General features: G+C 39.4%; 1 protein-coding gene across 3 annotated transcripts in view; it reads left to right on the forward strand.

Moving 5' to 3' along the window:
- The first annotated feature begins 3,162 nt into the window (after nt 1–3,162).
- Nucleotides 3,163–18,062, forward strand: part of ADGRG7 (adhesion G protein-coupled receptor G7) — a 61,322-nt gene continuing 46,422 nt past the window's right edge. Inside the window, exon 1 of one of the 3 annotated variants that reach the window (XM_055567931.1) lies at nt 3,163–3,727. In XM_055567931.1, coding sequence (XP_055423906.1) covers nt 3,613–3,727 — 115 coding nt within the window. In that variant the 5' untranslated portion in view covers nt 3,163–3,612. Of the gene's footprint in view, nt 3,728–15,068; nt 16,866–18,062 lie in introns of those variants that run through there. The other 2 variants (XM_055567933.1, XM_055567932.1) reach the window with 2 other exon arrangements.

Below are 18,062 nucleotides of genomic sequence, written 5' to 3' on the forward strand. Positions count from 1 at the left end.
CTACCAGGAACAGAACTCTAATTGCAATCCACTATAATTGAAGAGGTGGATATGCATTCATTCATTCTTTCAGTTGAGGACGGAGAAGGGTAGGGAAGATGGGTCCGTGGGCAGGAGAGGGTCAGAGTAATAGCAGCAGAGACACCAGCTGACCATGACTCAGATGGTGGATTCGTTCGCTCGAGCTGCTGTGGCTTAAACAATAGAAATCATTTGCTTTGTAGTTCTGGAGACTAAAAGATCAAATTAAAGGCATTAGCAGCATTGGTTCCTCCTGAGGGCTGGGAAAGAAGGTTCTGTCCCCATCCTCTTTCTTTGGCTTGTAGATGGCCATTTTCCTCCCTTTATATCTTCTTCCCTCAAAGCATTGCTATTGCTATTGCTAAGTCACTTCAGTCGTGTCTGACTCTGTGTGACCCCATAGACGGCAGCCCACCAGGCTCCCCCGTCCCTGGGATTCTCCAGGCAAGAACACTGGAGTAGATTGCCATTTCCTTCTCCAATGCATGAAAGTGAAAAGTGAAAGTGAAGTCGCTCAGTCGTGTCCGACTCTTCTCGACCCCATAGACTGCAGCCTACCAGGCTCCTCCATCCATGGGATTTTCCAGGCAAGAGTACTGGAGTGGGGTGCCACTGCCTTCTCCGCCCTCAAAGCATACTTGTGTCCAAATTTCCTCTTCCTATACGGACACCAATCAGATTGGATTAGGGATACTCTAATGACCTCACTTTGACTTGATCACTGCTCTAATGACCCTATCTCCAATTATGGTCACGTTCTGAGGTACTGGAGTTTGGGACTTCAGTATATGAATTTTTAGAGGAATACAATTCAGCCCGTAGCACATGGGTTATAAGGCTGGGCTTCCGTGCTTTTCAAAATTCACACTGGGCCAATAATGCCCACTCACCAACTGTCACTGTCAAAAGTGTGGGCTCCTTAAAGAAGCACAAGTACTGGAATCATGTGTGGGCATCACTGTTTGATCTCTAGGCAGCCTGGAGAACCTGCGGCTCTGCCTTTGCTTTTGTTGTTGCTCCGTCTCTAAGTCGTGTCTGACTGTTTTTGACACTATGGATTGCAGCACATCAGGCTCCTCTCTCCTCCACTATCTCCCAGAGCTTGCTGAAACTGATGTTCATTGAGTTGATGATGTTATCTAACCATCTCATTCTCTGCCACCCCCTTCTCCTTTGCCTTCAATCCTTCCCAAAATCAGGGTCTTTTCCAATGAGTCTGTTCTTCACATCAGGTGGCCAAGGTATTGGAGGTTTAGCTTCAGCAACAGTCTTTCCAATGAATATTCAGGGTTGATTTCCTTTAGGATTGACTGGTTTGATCTCCTTGCAGTCCAAGGGACTCTCAAAAGTCTTCTCCAGCACCACAATTCAAAAGCATCAATTCTCCGGCACTCAGCCTTCTTTATGGAAAAACTCTTACATCTGTACATGACTGCTGGAAAAAGCAATAGCTTTTACTATATGGACCTTTGTTGGCAAATGGTATCTCTGCTTTTTAATGCACTCTCTAGGTTTGTTATAGCTTTCCTTCCAAGGAGCAAGCATCTTTTAATTTCATGGCTGCAGTCACCATCTACAGTGATTTTGGAGCCCAAGAAAATAAAATCTGTTACTGTTTCCACTTTTCCCCCTTCTATTTGCCATTACCTTCCTCCTGAGAAATCTTTACGCAGGTCAAGAAGCAAGTCAGACCTGGACATGGAACAACAGACTGGTTCCAAATCGGAAAAGTACATCAAGGCTGTATTTTGTCACCCTGCTTTTGTTTAACTTATATGCAGAGTACATCATGAAAAATGCTGGACTGGATGAAGCACAAGCTGGAATCAAGATTTCCAGGAGAAACATCAATAACCTCAGATATGCAGATGACACCACACTTACGGCAGAAAGCGAAGAACTAAAGAGCCTCTTGATGAAAGTGAAAGAGGAGAGTGAAAAAGTTGGCTTAAAACTCAACATTCAGTAAACTAAGATCATGGCATCTGGTCCCATCACTTCATGGCAAATAGATGGGGAAACAATGGAAACAGTGACAGACTTTATTTCTGGGCTCCAAAATCACTGCAGATGGTGACTGCAGCCATGAAATTAAAAGATACTTACTCCTTGCAAGAAAAGTTACGACCAACATAACAGCATATTAAAAAGCAGAGACATTACTTTGCCAACAAAGATCCATCTAGTCAAGGCTATGGTTTTTTCATTAGTCATGCATGGATATGAGAGTTGGACTATAAAGAAAGCTGAGTGCTGAAGAATTGATGCTTTTGAACTGTGGTGTCAGAGAAGACTTTTGAGAGACCCTTGTATTGCAAGGAGATCCAACCAGTCCATCCTAAAGGAAATCAGTCCTGAATATTCATTGGAAGGATTGATGTTGAAGCTAAAACTCCAATACTTTGGCCATCTGATGCGAAGAGCTGACTCATTGGAAAAGACCCTGATGCTGGGAAAGATTGGAGGTGGGAAGAAAAGGGGATAACAGAGGATGAGATGGTTGGATGGCATCACTGACTCAATGGACATGAGTTTGAGTAAGCTCTGGGAGTTGGTGATAGGGAAGCCTGGTGTGCTGCAATCCATGGGGTTGCAAAGAGTCGGACATGACTGAGCGACTGAACTGAACTGATTTGCCATAAAGTGATGGGACCAGATGCCATGATCTTAATTTTTTGAATGTTGAGCTTCAAGCTAGCTTTTTCACTCTCCTCTTTCACCTTCATCAATAGGCTCTTTAGATTCTCTTCACTTTCTGCTATTAGAGTGGTATCATCTGCCTATCTGAGGTTGTTGGTATTTCTCCTGGCAGTCTTGAGTCCAGTTTGTGATTCTACCTCTGCTGCTGCTGCTGCTAAGTTGCTTCAGTTGTGTCCGACTCTGTGTGACCCCAGAGACGGCAGCCCACCAGGCTCCCCCATCCCTGGGATTCTCCAGGCAGGAACACTGGAGTGGGCTGCCATTTCCTTCTCCAGTGCGTGAAAGTGAAAAGTGAAAGTGAATTTGCTCAGTCGTGTCTGACTCCTAGCAACCCCATGGACTGCAGCCCACCAGGCCCCTCTGTCCATGGGATTTTCCAGGCAAGAGTATTGGAGTGGGGTGCCACTGCCTTCTCCTCTACCTCTGCTAGAGGCTCCTAACAAAAAAGAGGAAGCTAAACTATAGGTGACCCTCCAGGTCCACTGCCTTCCTGACTTTTCTGTTTTTGTTTTTTCCTTTCTTTTTTTTTTTTCCTTCCCTACTTTTTGCTTGTCAGGACATTTGCACTTTGACTCTGTTAGCTATCCCCTCCCTTTCTCCTTTATTGCCCTGAGCTATCTTTCTTCCTCATAACACCAATCATTTTTTGCATGATCCCATTCAGTGAAGGATGAGGAAATAGCAAGCAGACTGTGTTCCTTTTATTAGGTGATTCGAACTGCTTCCTGCCTGATTAACCTCAAAAATCCTAATGAAGATATCTGACTGACAGAACCCTGAGAGAAGCAATTGTGGTTTTTCTAGAAGAGTTTTTGATTAAAGTTCTTGGCTGAAGAAGAAAAGAAGCCAGTTGTCTTTCACCCAGACGTTGGTTTGTGGTTTGGATTCCCCATGGCTTCCAGCCACGCATGTAACCTCAGGGTGCTGGTGGCCGTCGTGTGTGGGCTGCTGACTGCCGTTGTTTTGGGACTGGGCATCTGGAGGCTTGTGATCAGGATCCAGAGAGGTAATGTTGTCCTGCTGTTTTTAACTCAGAGTAAGAGAAGGCGTTGAGCCTCTGTGCTGCCACCTGACATACCAGTACTAGAAAGTGCCATGTCCAGGCTGAGGCTGAGCACCATTTATGAAATATAAAAGACAAGGGTCAATTTATGGCTAGCATATGGTTGTATATACATGAGTGTGTGAGTGCATGTGTGTGTGTGTGTGTAAGTGCGCAAGGTGATGAGCAACACAGTTGAATTGGCCTCTTCCTGCTCCTTTAACACCTGATTAAATGAATTGCAGAGTAATAATTAAGATCATTAGTAGCACATGTTTAGGTTTGTTAAGCTAAATCCAAGCTTAACAAACTTCCCTGCTAGCTCAGCTGGTAAAGAATCTGCCTGCAATGTGGCTAACCTGGGTTCGATCCCTGGGAAGATCCCCTGGAGAAGGGAACAGCTACCCACTCCAGTAGAATTGTCTAGAGAATTCACTGGACAGAAGAGCCTAGTGGCTACAGTCCATGGGGTTGCAAAAAGTCAGACATGACTGAGTGACTTTTCACTTTCATTTTCTTTCAAGGAAGAAAAATAGTTTTGGACACACACATACACACATAATTAAACATATGCAGAATGAAAGTTCATTTCAAGAAGAAAGTTTAGGAATGTTCTCACTAGGACTGTAAATAAAATGACCATGTTTTTCACACAAAGTTCCTACTTTTCAGGTATTGAAAGCTACTTAAAAATTAATGTCATTTAGAAAACAATTTTCCTGTTTAATCAATAGATATTTGTGAGTCACCTGTTACATGGTAGAGCTGACCCTGAGAAAGGGAGGTAAAGGGCAGCAGTGTTAAGCAAAGAATGATGTTAAAGGAAAGCCCTAGAGCCTCATAACAGAGACTTTCCATAATCCTAATGCTAGTCCCTTTCCATAAAGGGAAGCTGGATGTTCTGAGCATTCCCTTTTATTTAAAAAGAGATAGAGAGACAGAGATAGTTTCTAATGAAATGGTGGGTGAGGACAGAAGATTTCAGGGAGAAGGCTGAGGGACCCAGCAGGAACACAGGGCATACTTGCAAAGATCCACTGTTGAGAGCAAAAGGAGTCATGAATGTTGGCTGCTTATGGAGTGATAGCTGAGAATAGATCTGGTGTTTCTCCCCCAAAGACCATATTTAGAGAACACAGTATTGGTAGGGTTTAAAGAACAAGCAAGAGAAAATTTATCAGAACAAAAACAGTAAAATTCAAACTTGATGAAAATTTGTTTTTCTTTATTTAAGGTTTGTAAAATAATTTGAGGTTTAAAAAAATATATGAACTGCAGGTTTTATCCTATTAAGGCTACTAAATTTATAAGACCTTATCTAAAGGATATACTTTTAAGAACTGCCTCCCTTCCTTCCCTCCCACTTCCCTTCGTTCCTCCTTCCCTTCTTTTCTTCCTTTATAAGATATCTACTTTTAAAGGGAAATTTGTGGTAATTTACAAAGACCACAGCTACAATCAGTTCAGTTCAGTTCAGTTCAGTCACTCAGTTGTGTCCGACTCTTTGCAACCCCATGAATCACAGCACGCTAGGCCTCCCTGTCCATCACCGACTCTTGGAGTTCACTCAAACTCACGTCCATCGAGTCAGTGATGCCATCCAACCATCTCATCCTCTGTCGTCCCCTTCTCCTCCTGCCCCCAATCCCTCCCAGCATCAGAGTCTTTTCCAATGAGTCAACTCTTCCCATAAAGTAGACAAAGTATTGGAGTTTCAGCCTCAGCATCAGTCCTTTCAATGAACACCCAGGGCTGATCTCCTTTAGAATAGACTGGTTGGATCTCCTTGCAGTCCAAGGGACTCTCAAGAGTCTTTTCCAACACCACAGTTCAAAAGCATCAATTCTTCAGCACTCAGCTTTCTTCACAGTCCAACTCTCACATCCATACATGACTACTGGAAAAACCATAGCCTTGACTAGACGGACCTTTGTTGGCAAAGTAATGTCTCTGCTTTTGAATATGCTTTCTAGGTTGGTCATAACTTTCCTTCCAAGGAGTAAGCATCTTTTAATTTCATGGCTGCAATCACCATCTGCTGTAAAACAAGGACCAAAGTACAAAAACACTACAAGGAACAGGACAAGACTGAGGATAGAAAGTAAATGAAAATCAAACGAGTTGCTAAAAACAAATACAAAACATATCCCTGTGTTTCCTGAGGACTATGCCAAAAATGCATAATAATAAGTAACATAGATGCAAGTAACATAATAACAGAGAAGCCATGTTTAACAATAAAAGCATACCAGCTCTTCAGAAAAGACAAACATTTCCTTGCTCTAGTAGATTTTTTTTTTTAAGAAGGCTTTTTATGTAAGGGACATCCCTTAGTTTTGGGTAAACCCAATGGAAAAGAAGGGGGTTATCATCTAAAGAGAAAGATTGAAATACTGGTACTGTTTGCTGTTACTGTTTTGCCTTGTACACGATGGTTGGACATGGCCTTAGTTAGGGAGTTCTGGTTCCTTCACTTCACTCCTTTCCTCTCCACTTCTCTGCCACCTCTTTCTATCCTGTCCCATTCCATCTCATGGAAGTATCGAATGCTCTCACTTTTGTCCCTTTACTGGGTATAGAGATGAATTGTTTTTGTTGTTTTAAATTTTTGGCTGCACTGGATCGTCATTGTGATGTGCGAGCTTAGTTACCCTGCAGCATGTGGGATCTTACTTCCCCGGCCAGGGATTGAACCAATGTATCCTGCATTGGAAGGTGGATTCTTAACCACTGGACCACCAGGGAAATCCCAAGATGAATTGTTTTTAAACTTATTTTTTTAAGGGGAGCGTCTTGGATATCTCTGAGAAACTGATGAAAACTATGAATGTCTTCCCTAGAAAAAATAAACATATACATACAATTTGGGGTAAATTAATTTTATCACATTCAAAATTTGTTTTCAATATAAACAGAATATGTTTCCATGGTTTATGTTTAATATAATGTTTAAGCAATTATGTCTCTCTCATTTTTATTTTTCATGAAAAATAATGGCCTCTGTGTGAAAAAGTAGAAAAAAATTTAAATTCTGCTGTAAATTTAAATTTCAATTAGGAGTTGCTGTTGCTTGGTTATAGAATGAACTTTAATGTATGTATTTCACTATTATAAAACTTACAGTTAATTTTTTTTACTGTAGTATGCTGAAAACTTCACATACCTTCTCTCATTTAATTCTAACGAGTATCTTTGAGGGAGTTTTTTTTTTTAATATCCATGTTAAAGATACTTGACTTTCATTTTGCTGTTGTTATTTAGTTGCTAAGTCATGTCCAACTCTTTTGCAACCACATGGACTGTAACCCACCAGGCTCCTCTCTCCATGGAATTTCCCAGGGAAGAATACTGGAGTAGGTAGCCATCTCCTTCTCCAGAGGATTTTCCGAGCCCCGGGATCAAACCCAAGTCTCCTGCTTGGCAGGTGGATTCTTTACCACTGAGCCATCTGAAAAGCCCTGGCTTTCATTTCACTCAAGTACATATTTGCTCAAGAGACAAACTTGATAATAAATCAAACTCAGGTGACTGTTTGTAGAGGACAGACTCCATATGGGGGTTAAAAAAAAAGTCCAGTATGGAGGAAATTGGGTTTTAGGCAGCTATACTTTCATTTAGTTTTAATCTTGCTGTTGTATACCTCTGTTCTGCTCCTTTTCCAATCTCCCTTCTTGCTTCCTCATATAATCGCTTTTTAAATCAAGAAAATAATTCCTATGAAAGGGAAGGGCTTTTTTGCGGAAGAAATTTTCTTATGTAATTGGCTGATGGGCACGCATTGTTTTAACATCAGGATTGAAAGTGAAAGTGGCTCAGTCGTGTCTGACTCTTTGCAATCCCATGGACTGTCCATGGAATTCTCTAGGGCAGAATACTGGAGTGGGTAGCCTTTCCCGTCTCCAGGGGATCTTCCTGACCCAGGAATTGAACCAGGGTCTCCTGCATTGCAGGCGGATTCTTTACCAACTGAGCTATCAGAGAAGCTGATCCCATTTTACAAGTCACTTTTTTAAATTAAGAGACCAGAACTTTGGTTTAGTGAATTTTTCCTTGATTTTTCAATTCTGAATTTAACCTCACCCATGGGTTTTTGATTACACATATTATTGAAGAACATCTGTTGTATAACATGGTGACTAAGAGTGTGTACATAATAGTTGTCAAAAAATTACATGAGTAAGGGAAAAAAAGTTGTGCAGCCAGACTGCCTGGTTCTTACTAAGTAAACTGGAGCCAGTTTCAACATTTCTGTACCTCCATTCTATTAATTGTATTATAAATATAATAAACATATAAACCCCATCTTATAGGGCTGTTATGAGGATTAGTTAATACATTTACAATTTAAAGATGATATCTAGTACACTGTAGGTATTCAAATTTTTCATGTATGTATTTTTAGATAATTTAGTGCAGTTTTCTCCACTCCCGGATATGTACCTTGAATAGATGCCCTCGATCTAGTTTGGACCTTTGGATTGAAACTCAGCTTATCAAGCTGGAGCTGCAGTAAGTTTGATCATAAATTTCAGCTGACTAGCTCAAATAGAAACAGAAACAGTTCTAAGAACTGCCATATCTCTCTGCACTTGTTTTTCAATATTTATACTTCACTAGACCATAGGGGCAGAGAAGGCAATGGCACCCCACTCCAGTACTCTTGCCTGGAAAATCCCATGGACGGAGGAGCCTGGTAGGCTGCAGTCCATGGGGTTGCTGAGGGTCAGACACAACTGAACAACTTCACTTTCACTTTTCACTTTCATGCATTGGAGAAGGAAATGGCAACCCACTCCAAAGTTCTTGCCTGGAGAATCCCAGGGCCGGGGGAGCCTGGTAGGCTACCGTCTATGGGGTCGCACAGAGTCGGACATGACTGAAGTGACTTAGCAGCAGCAGCAGACCATAGGGGAAATTTTATTCAATCATTTAACTAGTTTATTGGAATATGTAACCAGGTAGTTAATGTTGAACAAATTTCACCTTAAAGGCTATACTTTTTGTGTATTATTTAAGTTTTTTAGTTTTTTTTCCCCACTGTAGAGTAAGCTTTCATAAACATTGTCCTCTCATTTAAGAATAAACTTTATCTTCACCCAAATATTTCAAATTCCTGGTCTGGGACAAATGACAGATCCCTGGATTTTTAAATCCCTAAAGACTCTGAGCTAGACACTAGAGTTTCCTGATGGAATTTCTTTGACTAATAAATAAAAGATATTTTTATTTCCCCACTGAATCAAACTAGACTTTTCAAAATAGATTCTAATTTTGTCTAGTTTAGGAGAAGAAATTGAATTCATATTTTCCATTTGGAATTTTAAGTATTTTTTGTTACTTTTCAAAGCAGCATGAAATGTGTCACATATGTCCAGTATTTAATTTTCCATGATGTGCATTAAGGTATAAAAATAGGGCTAGAATTTCTGGAAGTATTACTTATCACAATTTAAAAGAATGTAAGGAAATATTATCTCACTGGAGTTATAAAAGAAAATGAGAAAAGAAAAATACTACTATTAAGTAGTATTCTTTTTTATTTAATAATTTTACTTATTTTATTTTTGTCTGTGTAGGGTCTTCATTGCTGGCTGGGCTTTTCTCTAGTTGCAGTGCCTGGGTTTCTCAGTGCAGTGGCTTCTCTTCTTGTGGAGCGCGGGCTCTAGGGCATGCAGGTTTCAGTAGACGCAGCACTTGGACTCAGTAGTTACAGGTCTTGGGCTCTAGAGCACAATCTCAATAATTGTGGCATATGGGTTTAGTTGCCTGGTAGTATATGGGACTTTCCTGGACCAGGGTCAAACCTATGTCTCCTGAATTGCAGGTGGATTCTTTACTGCTAAGCCACCTGGGAAGCCCAACCCTGTGCCTATATCAAATACACAGATTCATAATATATAAAACAAAACAGGCAAGCTTATTCAGATAAATTTACAATTGGGTTGGTTGAAAGTAATGCTTTCCTGTTAGAAACTGACAGAGCAAGCAGAGAAAATAAATAAAGGTTTATAAATTTGAAAACTATATCTAACAAACTGGACAGTAGATTTTACATATTTGAATTGCCAGAAAAAAATGTTAATTTATTATTTTCAGAAGAAAGTCTTACTGAATACCAAAGAATCAATTTCATAGATTATGTTTTGTGACTACAATGCAATACAATTAGAAGGTAACGTATAAACTGACCAAGAAAATTCAAATAAATGTTGAAAAAACTTTTAAATAATGCAAAGAAGAAATCAAATGAAAATTACAAAATACTCAAAACTTCAGTGGAGGCACTCTCTATAACAACTGTGTGCACAGCTAAAAATATAGTTGGAATCAAACATCAAATATTAATTAACATGTGAGCAATCTAGAAAGATGGTATAGATGAACCTGTTAACAGGATGAGAATAGAGAGGCAGACAGTAGAACACAAATTAAAAAATGCTTACTCCTTGGAAGGAAAGTTATGACCAACCTAGACAGCATATTCAAAAGCAGAGACATTACTTTGTCAACAACGATCTGTCTAGTCAAGGCTATGGTTTTTCCAGTGGTCATGTATGGATGTGAGAGTTGGACTATAAAAGAAGCTGAGCACAGAAGAATTGATGCTTTTGAACTGTGGTGTTGGAGAAGACTCTTGAGAGTCCCTTGGCCTGCAAGGAGATCCAACCAGTCCATCCTAAAGGAAATCAGTCCTGGGTGTTCATTGGAAGGACTGATGTTAAAGTTGAAACTCCAATATTTTGGCCACCTGATGCAAAGAGCTAAGTCATTGGAAAAGACTCTGATGCTGGGAAAGATTGAAGGCAGGAGGAGAAGGGGATGACAGAGGATGAGATGGTTGGATGGCATCACCAACTCAATGGACATGAGTTTGAGTAAACTCTGAGAGTTGGTGATGGACAGAGAGGCCTGGCGTGCTGTAGTCCACGGGGTCACAAAGAGTTGGACACAACTGAGCGACTGAAATAAACTGAACTGAACTGAACTGATGAAGGCACAGAAGATGTAGGAGAGGGTGGGACAAATTGAGAGAGTAGCATTGACATATATACTACCATGTGTAAAATAGCTAGTGGGAAGCTGCTGCATAACACACAGAGCTCGGAGCTGGGCTTGGCTCTGTGTGACCTAGAGGGATAGGATGGGGAGGGGTGGGAGGGAGCCTCAACATGGAGGGGAATGTATGTCTATATACAGCTGATTCACATTGTTCTACAGGAGAAACAACATTGTAAAGCAATTATATTCCAATAAAATAAAAATACAGTTAGAATGACATAGCTTTAGGTATATATTAAAAATCAAGACAGTGAAATAATAAGCATTCTAACTTTAGAAGTTAAAAAAAGAGTAAATTCTAAACTATGTTACGCAGTAATGAAAATAAGAACAAATTAATAGAATGGAAATCAAAGAAACAAGAGCTGAGATCAACAAAACCAGAAGCTAGTTTTCCGGAAAGATAAATTAAAAAAAAAAAAAAAAAATATATATATATATATATATATATATATATATATATATTTCCGGCAAGATTCCTTAAGACCCTTGCACGCCTCGTCAGCTTCCGGGCCCTCAGAAGCCCTGCCCCGCGTCTGGGACTGTGCCTCCCTTTCTCGTCATCCACTCTGGGGCCAACCATGCTGCTCCAGCTCCCCTGACTGTGAGGGGAGGCTGTTCACAGTGTGGTGTGAGAAGAGCTTGCAGGTGTGGCCTGGAGTGTCCGCCTGTGTGAGCGCAAGGCCGCCTGAATGTGGGGCAGGACGGACAGAAGGCAAGAAGGGGCAGCTGCCAGCCACTGCCCTTCTGAGGTAGGGCTCCGAGGAACCCACGGTTTCTAAATTCAGACCTGGATTTTCAGGTCCTTATGAAGGTATTTTATCATGGCATTAGAATAGAGTTTTCCTTTTCCTTTTGTATAAATGGTAGGTAGGTCTTCATTGTACCTTGTCCCAGACCTCGCATAGGGTTGTGTTGCTGGCGAAAATACAAATTAGTACCACCCCTGCGGCGAGATGGTAATAACTTTCAAGATGCGAATGTGTACTCTTTGGCTCAGTAATTTCATGTCTGGAAATTTATTCTACAAATGGATTTGTACAACAGGCGAAGTAAAATGTGTAGAATGCAATTTTGAAGCAACAACTGAAAACAACGAAAGTGCCATTCTAAGTTAGGACACTATCAGATAATGGAATATAATGCAACTGTAAAGGAAGATGTGGAAGTTCTCTGAACCACAGGAAAAGATTTTGACATTCATTAAGTGTAAGAGCAAGCTACAGAAAATGGGGGGAAAAATAAGACTATAGATTCATGTTTGCTTATCCTTGTGAAAAGAAAGATTGGAAAAAATGAGTAGAAATTACTTGTGTATATTTGTGGATGGGGATAAGTGTTATTTTTATATTTCAACTCTGAAATATTACCTAATAAAATATATATTAAAATAAGACAGTGATTTGAAAACAAAAAAAACACAGAAACTAATGAGGAAACTCATAAGCAAATACCATGGAAAACCTTATCCTACTTTGGTAGGATACTTTGGTCAAGTGGCAGTTTTCTTAAAGAAATGTAAATGACCAAAATTTACTCCAAAATGAGGAGACAAAACAAGAATAGAACTGTAACCATTAAAAGTTATTAGGTTTTTTTAAAATTAAGAAATTACATGTGAATGCTGCATACTGACTTTCTTAGATATATTTATAATATAAACTGTGACAGGGAAGATAATTTCAGAATAGTGTTATATGTAGGTGGGGGTGAAGAAATATTAATATAAAGGAACTCAAAGGGTTTCAGCTCTTTCTATAAAGTTTCATTGCTCATACACAATCCATGGAATTCTCCGGGCCAGAATAGTGGAGTGGGTAACCTTTCCCTTTTCCAGGGGATCTTCCCAACCAGGGATCAAACCCAGGCCTCCCACATTGCAGGCAGATTCTTTACCAGCTGAACCACAGGGAAGTCCAAGAATACTGGAGTGGGAAGTCTATCCCTTCTCTAGGGGATCTTCCCGACCCAGGAATCGAACCAGGGTCTCCTACATTGCAGGTGGATTCTTTACCAACTGAGCTATCAGGGAAGCCCTAATGTCTGAAGCAAATCTGAGAGAAAGTTACTCTTTTAAACCAGGATATGGTAGCTAGAGATGTCTTGTTATTTCCTATACCTTGCATATTTTAAATATTTTATAATTTAAAAAGATTTTCACATTTCCTTGGTTACACAGTTTTTCACATAACAGTTACAGTTAAATTTCTCTTGCTAGATTGTAAGCTGTTTGAGATCAGAATCCATATCTCTTTAAAAAAACACTAATTATTTTTATTTTTATTATTTTTTCTTTTTAATTTATTTATTTTAATTGGAGGCTAATTACTTTATAATATTGTAGTGGTTTTTAGAACAGTTTTAGGTTTACAGAAAAATTAAGCAGAAAGTACAGAGAATTCCCATTTACTGTCTCTCTCATCACCCCTCCCCCTCTATAGTTTCCCTTATTAATATCTTACACTGATATGTTGCTTTTGTTTCAATAGACAAGCCAATGTTGACACATGATTATTAATATATAGGTTACATTATGGTTCAGTCTTCCTGTTATAGTGTTGTGTGGATTTTGACAAATACATAATGACAGATAGTCACCGTTACAGGATCATACAGAATAGTTTACTGCCCTGAAAATCCAGTTCACTTCACCTATTCATCCTACCCTCCCTTCCCCAACCCCTGATTTCTTTACTGTCTCTGTGGTTTTGGCTTTTCCAGAATGATATATCTGAAATCATACTGTATGTAGACTGGCTCCTTTCACTTAGCTAAACATGTTTAATATTCCTCCATATCTTTTGTGGGCTTCATAGATCATTTCTTTTTATGGCTGAATAATATGCCATTGTATGGATATTCTACAGGTGTTATTTTTTTTTAATCTATTCATGAAGGTCATCTAGTTTGCTTCCAGTTTTAGGTGATTATATATACCACTGTTATAAACATTCAGGTGCTGCTTTTTGTGTGGGGACAAGTTTACACTTATTTGGGTGAATGCCTAGGAGCATTCTAAAGTTTGCAATATATATTTATGATTAATCTAAATTCACTTTCTAGTAATAATATATAGTCCCATGAGTAATGCCACCACCGTATAGCAGATCTTCCCAATTCCTCATTCTCTTTCTTTATAACATTTCTTATCATTCATTTCATTTATCCATAAGCTTTAATCATCTCATGTGTCATTATTATTATTATTTTGAACAAACTGTTATCAGATCGATTAAGAATAAAAAAAAACTGAAAGACTTATTTTACCTTGATTTATTCCTTCTCTAATTCTCTTCTTATGTAGATCTGAGTTTCTGACCTGTATCATTTCCTTCTTTCTGAATAAATTTCCTTTAACATTTCTTGCAAGGTAAGTCTTCTGGTGATGAACTCCCTAAATTTTTCTGAGAATGTCTTTCTTCTTTACTTTTAAAGGATAATTATTTGGATGCAGAATATTTTGTTGTTTTCATTCAGCACTAAATATTTAACTCTACTCGTTTTTTGCTTGCATGATTTCTGAGGAGAGTTCCAGTATAGCTTTTATACTTGTTGCTTTATAGGTATTTTTCTCCCTTTTGACTTCTTCTGAAATGATCTTTTTGTCTTTGATTTTTCGCTCTTTGAATAGGAGGTGCCTAAGTATAGGGTTTTGTTTTATTTTTAACTTTTATCTGAGTTAGTGTGTTCTCTGACTCTGAGACTGCTGATTCTGTGATTTGGTGTCTGTCATTTATTTTGAAATAGTCTCAGCCATCAAAACTTAAAATGTCTTTTCAGTTCTTTTTGCCCTTTCCTCTACTTCTGTTGGGCTTCCCTTATAGCTCACTTGGTAAAGAATCTGTTTGCAATGCAGGAGACCTGGGTTCAATTCTTGGGTTGGGAAGATTTCCCTGGAGAAGGAAATGGCAACCCACTCCAGCATTCTTGCCTGGAGAATCCCATGAACAGACCAGCCTGGCAGGCCAGTCCATGGGGTTGCAAAGTCAGAGATGACTTGCGACTAAACCACCACCACTCCTTCTCCTATTCCCATTATATATATGTTGTACCTTATGTCCCATAGTTCTTAGATATTCTATTTTTCACAGTTTTTTTTTTTTTTCTCTTTTTAGTTTGGGAAGCTTCTACTGAATTCTTCAAGCACACTGATTCTTATCAGTCTACTGATGAACCCAGCAAAGGAATTCTTCATTTCTGTTAGTGTTTTTTGATTACAGCATTTCTTTTTGATTCTTGCTTAGAATTTCCATTTATCTGATTATATTACCTCCTTGTTCTTAAAGATTGCCCATTTTTTCATTAAAGCTCTTAGTATATTAATAATAATTATCTTTAATTCCTGGTCTGATAATTCCAGAATCTCTGCTGTCTATAAATCTGATTCTGATGGTTGGCTTGTCCCTTCAGTCATTTTTTGCCTATCAGCATGCCCTGTAATTTTTAGTTGAGAATCAGACATGATGTATTAGGTAAAAGAGATTGAGGTGCCTTTAATGTGAGGTTTTATGTTAGGTTGTGTTTTCTATTTATGGTAGCTGTAGGTGTTCCTTGCCAGTCAGTCTTCCCACCACTACTTCCCACCCTTTAGGCAAACACTGTTCTGATTGTATCACCGTAGATTAGTTGTTATCCTCGAACTTCAAAAAAGAACCAAAAAAGATTTACTCTTTTATGTCTGAATACTCTTGTTAACATGTTTTTAAGATTCATTGATGTTGTATATCTTTTTATTACTAAACAGTTAATAGTCTATTATACGAATATACCATAATTCATTTATTCAGTCTGCTGTTGATGGTGGTTTCCTTTTTTTTTTTTTTCCCTTTTGACTACAATAAATAAAACTTCCAAGTGATTTCCCTGGCAATCTGGTGGTTAGGATTACATGGGGCTTGGGGTGATCCTTGGTCAGGCAACTAAAATCCTACAAGCCACAGTGTGGCCAAAAAATAAAAAAAAATTTTAAAAACCTGCAAACTTCTGAGATTGGGTTCCCTGGGAAACAAATTCTGAGTTGAAGGTTTTAGTTTTACTATATTAAAAATTTCAACAGGTGGTGTAGGGATCAGTACTCATGGGGAATGACAGGCAGGACTGGGTGAAAGAAGAAACTGAACTGCAACACAGCGGAAACTGGGCTGGCCCTTCAGAGTTGCCCTCTGTGTATTAGCTATCTTGCTGCAGAAGAAATCACCCCGAAACCTAGTGGCTTAAAGCCACAATCATTTATTATCTGTCAGAATTCAGAATTTGGAAGCAGCCTGCCTATGTAGTTCTGGATTAGGATGTCTCATAAAGTTGCCCTCAGATGGTGGCTGGAGCTGGGGTCACCTAAATGCTTCTTCACCCATGTGCAGTGCCTGGGCTGGGAAGACTCAGAAAGTTGAAACAGCTGAAGCTCCTCCAGCTTCCCTGTCTCTGTATAGTTCCCCACTTGATATCTCCAGCATGGAGGCTTCAGAGTAGCCAGGCTTCTTACATGTCTTCTATAGGCTCAAGGCTTCTAAAGCATCTCCCTCTGAGTGAGAAGGAGCTAGGTGGAGGCCAAACCACCTTTTATGATCCCATCTGGAAGTCACACAGCACATTTCTCACACTGTATTAGTCAAGACAGATACAAAATTCCTCTGGATCCAAGGAGAGACCATAAACCTGCTTCTCGATGGAGAAGTGTCATCATTACAAGAAGAGTGAATGAGATAGAACATGTAGTACAGCTGTCTTTGGAAAATACTTTCTTTGAGGCATTGAGGCTGGGGAAGGAGATTTTATTCCCTAGCATTGACTAGTCGTGGCATGTGTCATAAGGCTCTTGTATGAGCTGATTCTCTTCAGTTGAGGGCAATTCCTAGAAAAGGATTCAGCTGTTTTCTTAGTTGCCAACATCCGTCAAAGCTGGGGTAGCTCAGTCAGTAAAGAATCTGCCTGCAGTGCAGGAGACCTGGGTTCGATCCCTTGGTTGGGAACATCCCCTGGATGAAGGAAATAACAACCCACTCCAGTATCCTTGCCTGGAAAATCTCATGGACAAAGGAGCCTGGTGGGCTGCAGTCCATGGGGTCGCAATGAGTAGGGCACGACTGAGTGACTAACACTTAGTTACTTACTTACTCAAAGCTGGAGGAGTGAGTGCTTCAGTCCTAAAGGTGGCATATGATTGACTGCATTTACTGCAGGTGTTAGAAACATTCTAGTCTCTTTGTGGACATATATTTCCTTTATTTTGCATATTTATGTAGGCATGGAATTTCTCATCATATGTATGTGTATCTTTATTTAGCTTTATGTTAGTACCAAACAGCTTTCCAAAATGGTCGTACCATTTGAAATTCTTAGCAGCAGTTTGCTAGAGTTCCAGTTGTTTCACATCCTTAACATTTGGCATCATCCTTTTGTAATTTTAGCCATTCTAGTCAGGTGTGAGATGATATTTCACTGAGGTTTTAATTTGCATTTCTTTGATGACTAATATGCTGATCACTTTCATGTGATTAGTGCCCTTCCATATATCTTCTTTTATGAAGTATGTATTCAAGCCTTTTACCCATTTAAAAAAGTGTGTTGTTTGTGTTACTAATAATGTGTACTGTCCACAATTTACAGTCCCTAATTTATAGTTATAGCAACACTTTCTTTGACAGAGAAGTACTGTAAATATTTTCTCCCAGTCTGTAGCTTCTATTTTTATTATCTTAATGGTGTGTTTTGATGGGCAGTATTTTAAGTACAGTTTATCAATATTTTTTTTCTTTTATGTTTAGTGCTTTTTACGTCTTCTTTAAATAAAAATCTTTGTCCTAAAGTTGTGGAGATATTCATCTCCTGTTTTCCCAGGGAAGCTTTGTAGTTTTAGCTTTTGTGTCTCAGGTCCATCTCGTATTGTGTTTTTTAAAAAATATTAATTTTTATTTATTTTCAGCTGTACTGGATCTTCATTGCTGTTCAGGCTTTTCTCTGGTTGCAGCGAGCTGGGGCTGCTCTCTCATTGTGGTGCATGGGCTTCACATTGTGGTAGCTTCTCTCATTGTAGAGCACAGGTTCTAGAGCTCACAGGCTTCAATCGTTGTGGCTCCCTGGCTCTAGAAAACAAGCTCAGCAGCTGCGGTGCATGGGCTTAGCTGCTCTGCAGCATGTGGGATCTTCCTGGATTAGGGATGGAACTTGTGTCTCCTGCATTGGCAGGCGAATTGTTTACCACCAAGCCACCAGGGAAGCCCTGACATTTGAGCGTGGTATA

The sequence above is a fragment of the Bubalus kerabau genome, chromosome 2 (genome assembly GCF_029407905.1).
Source record: "Bubalus kerabau isolate K-KA32 ecotype Philippines breed swamp buffalo chromosome 2, PCC_UOA_SB_1v2, whole genome shotgun sequence".
Taxonomy (NCBI): Eukaryota; Metazoa; Chordata; class Mammalia; order Artiodactyla; family Bovidae; genus Bubalus; species Bubalus kerabau.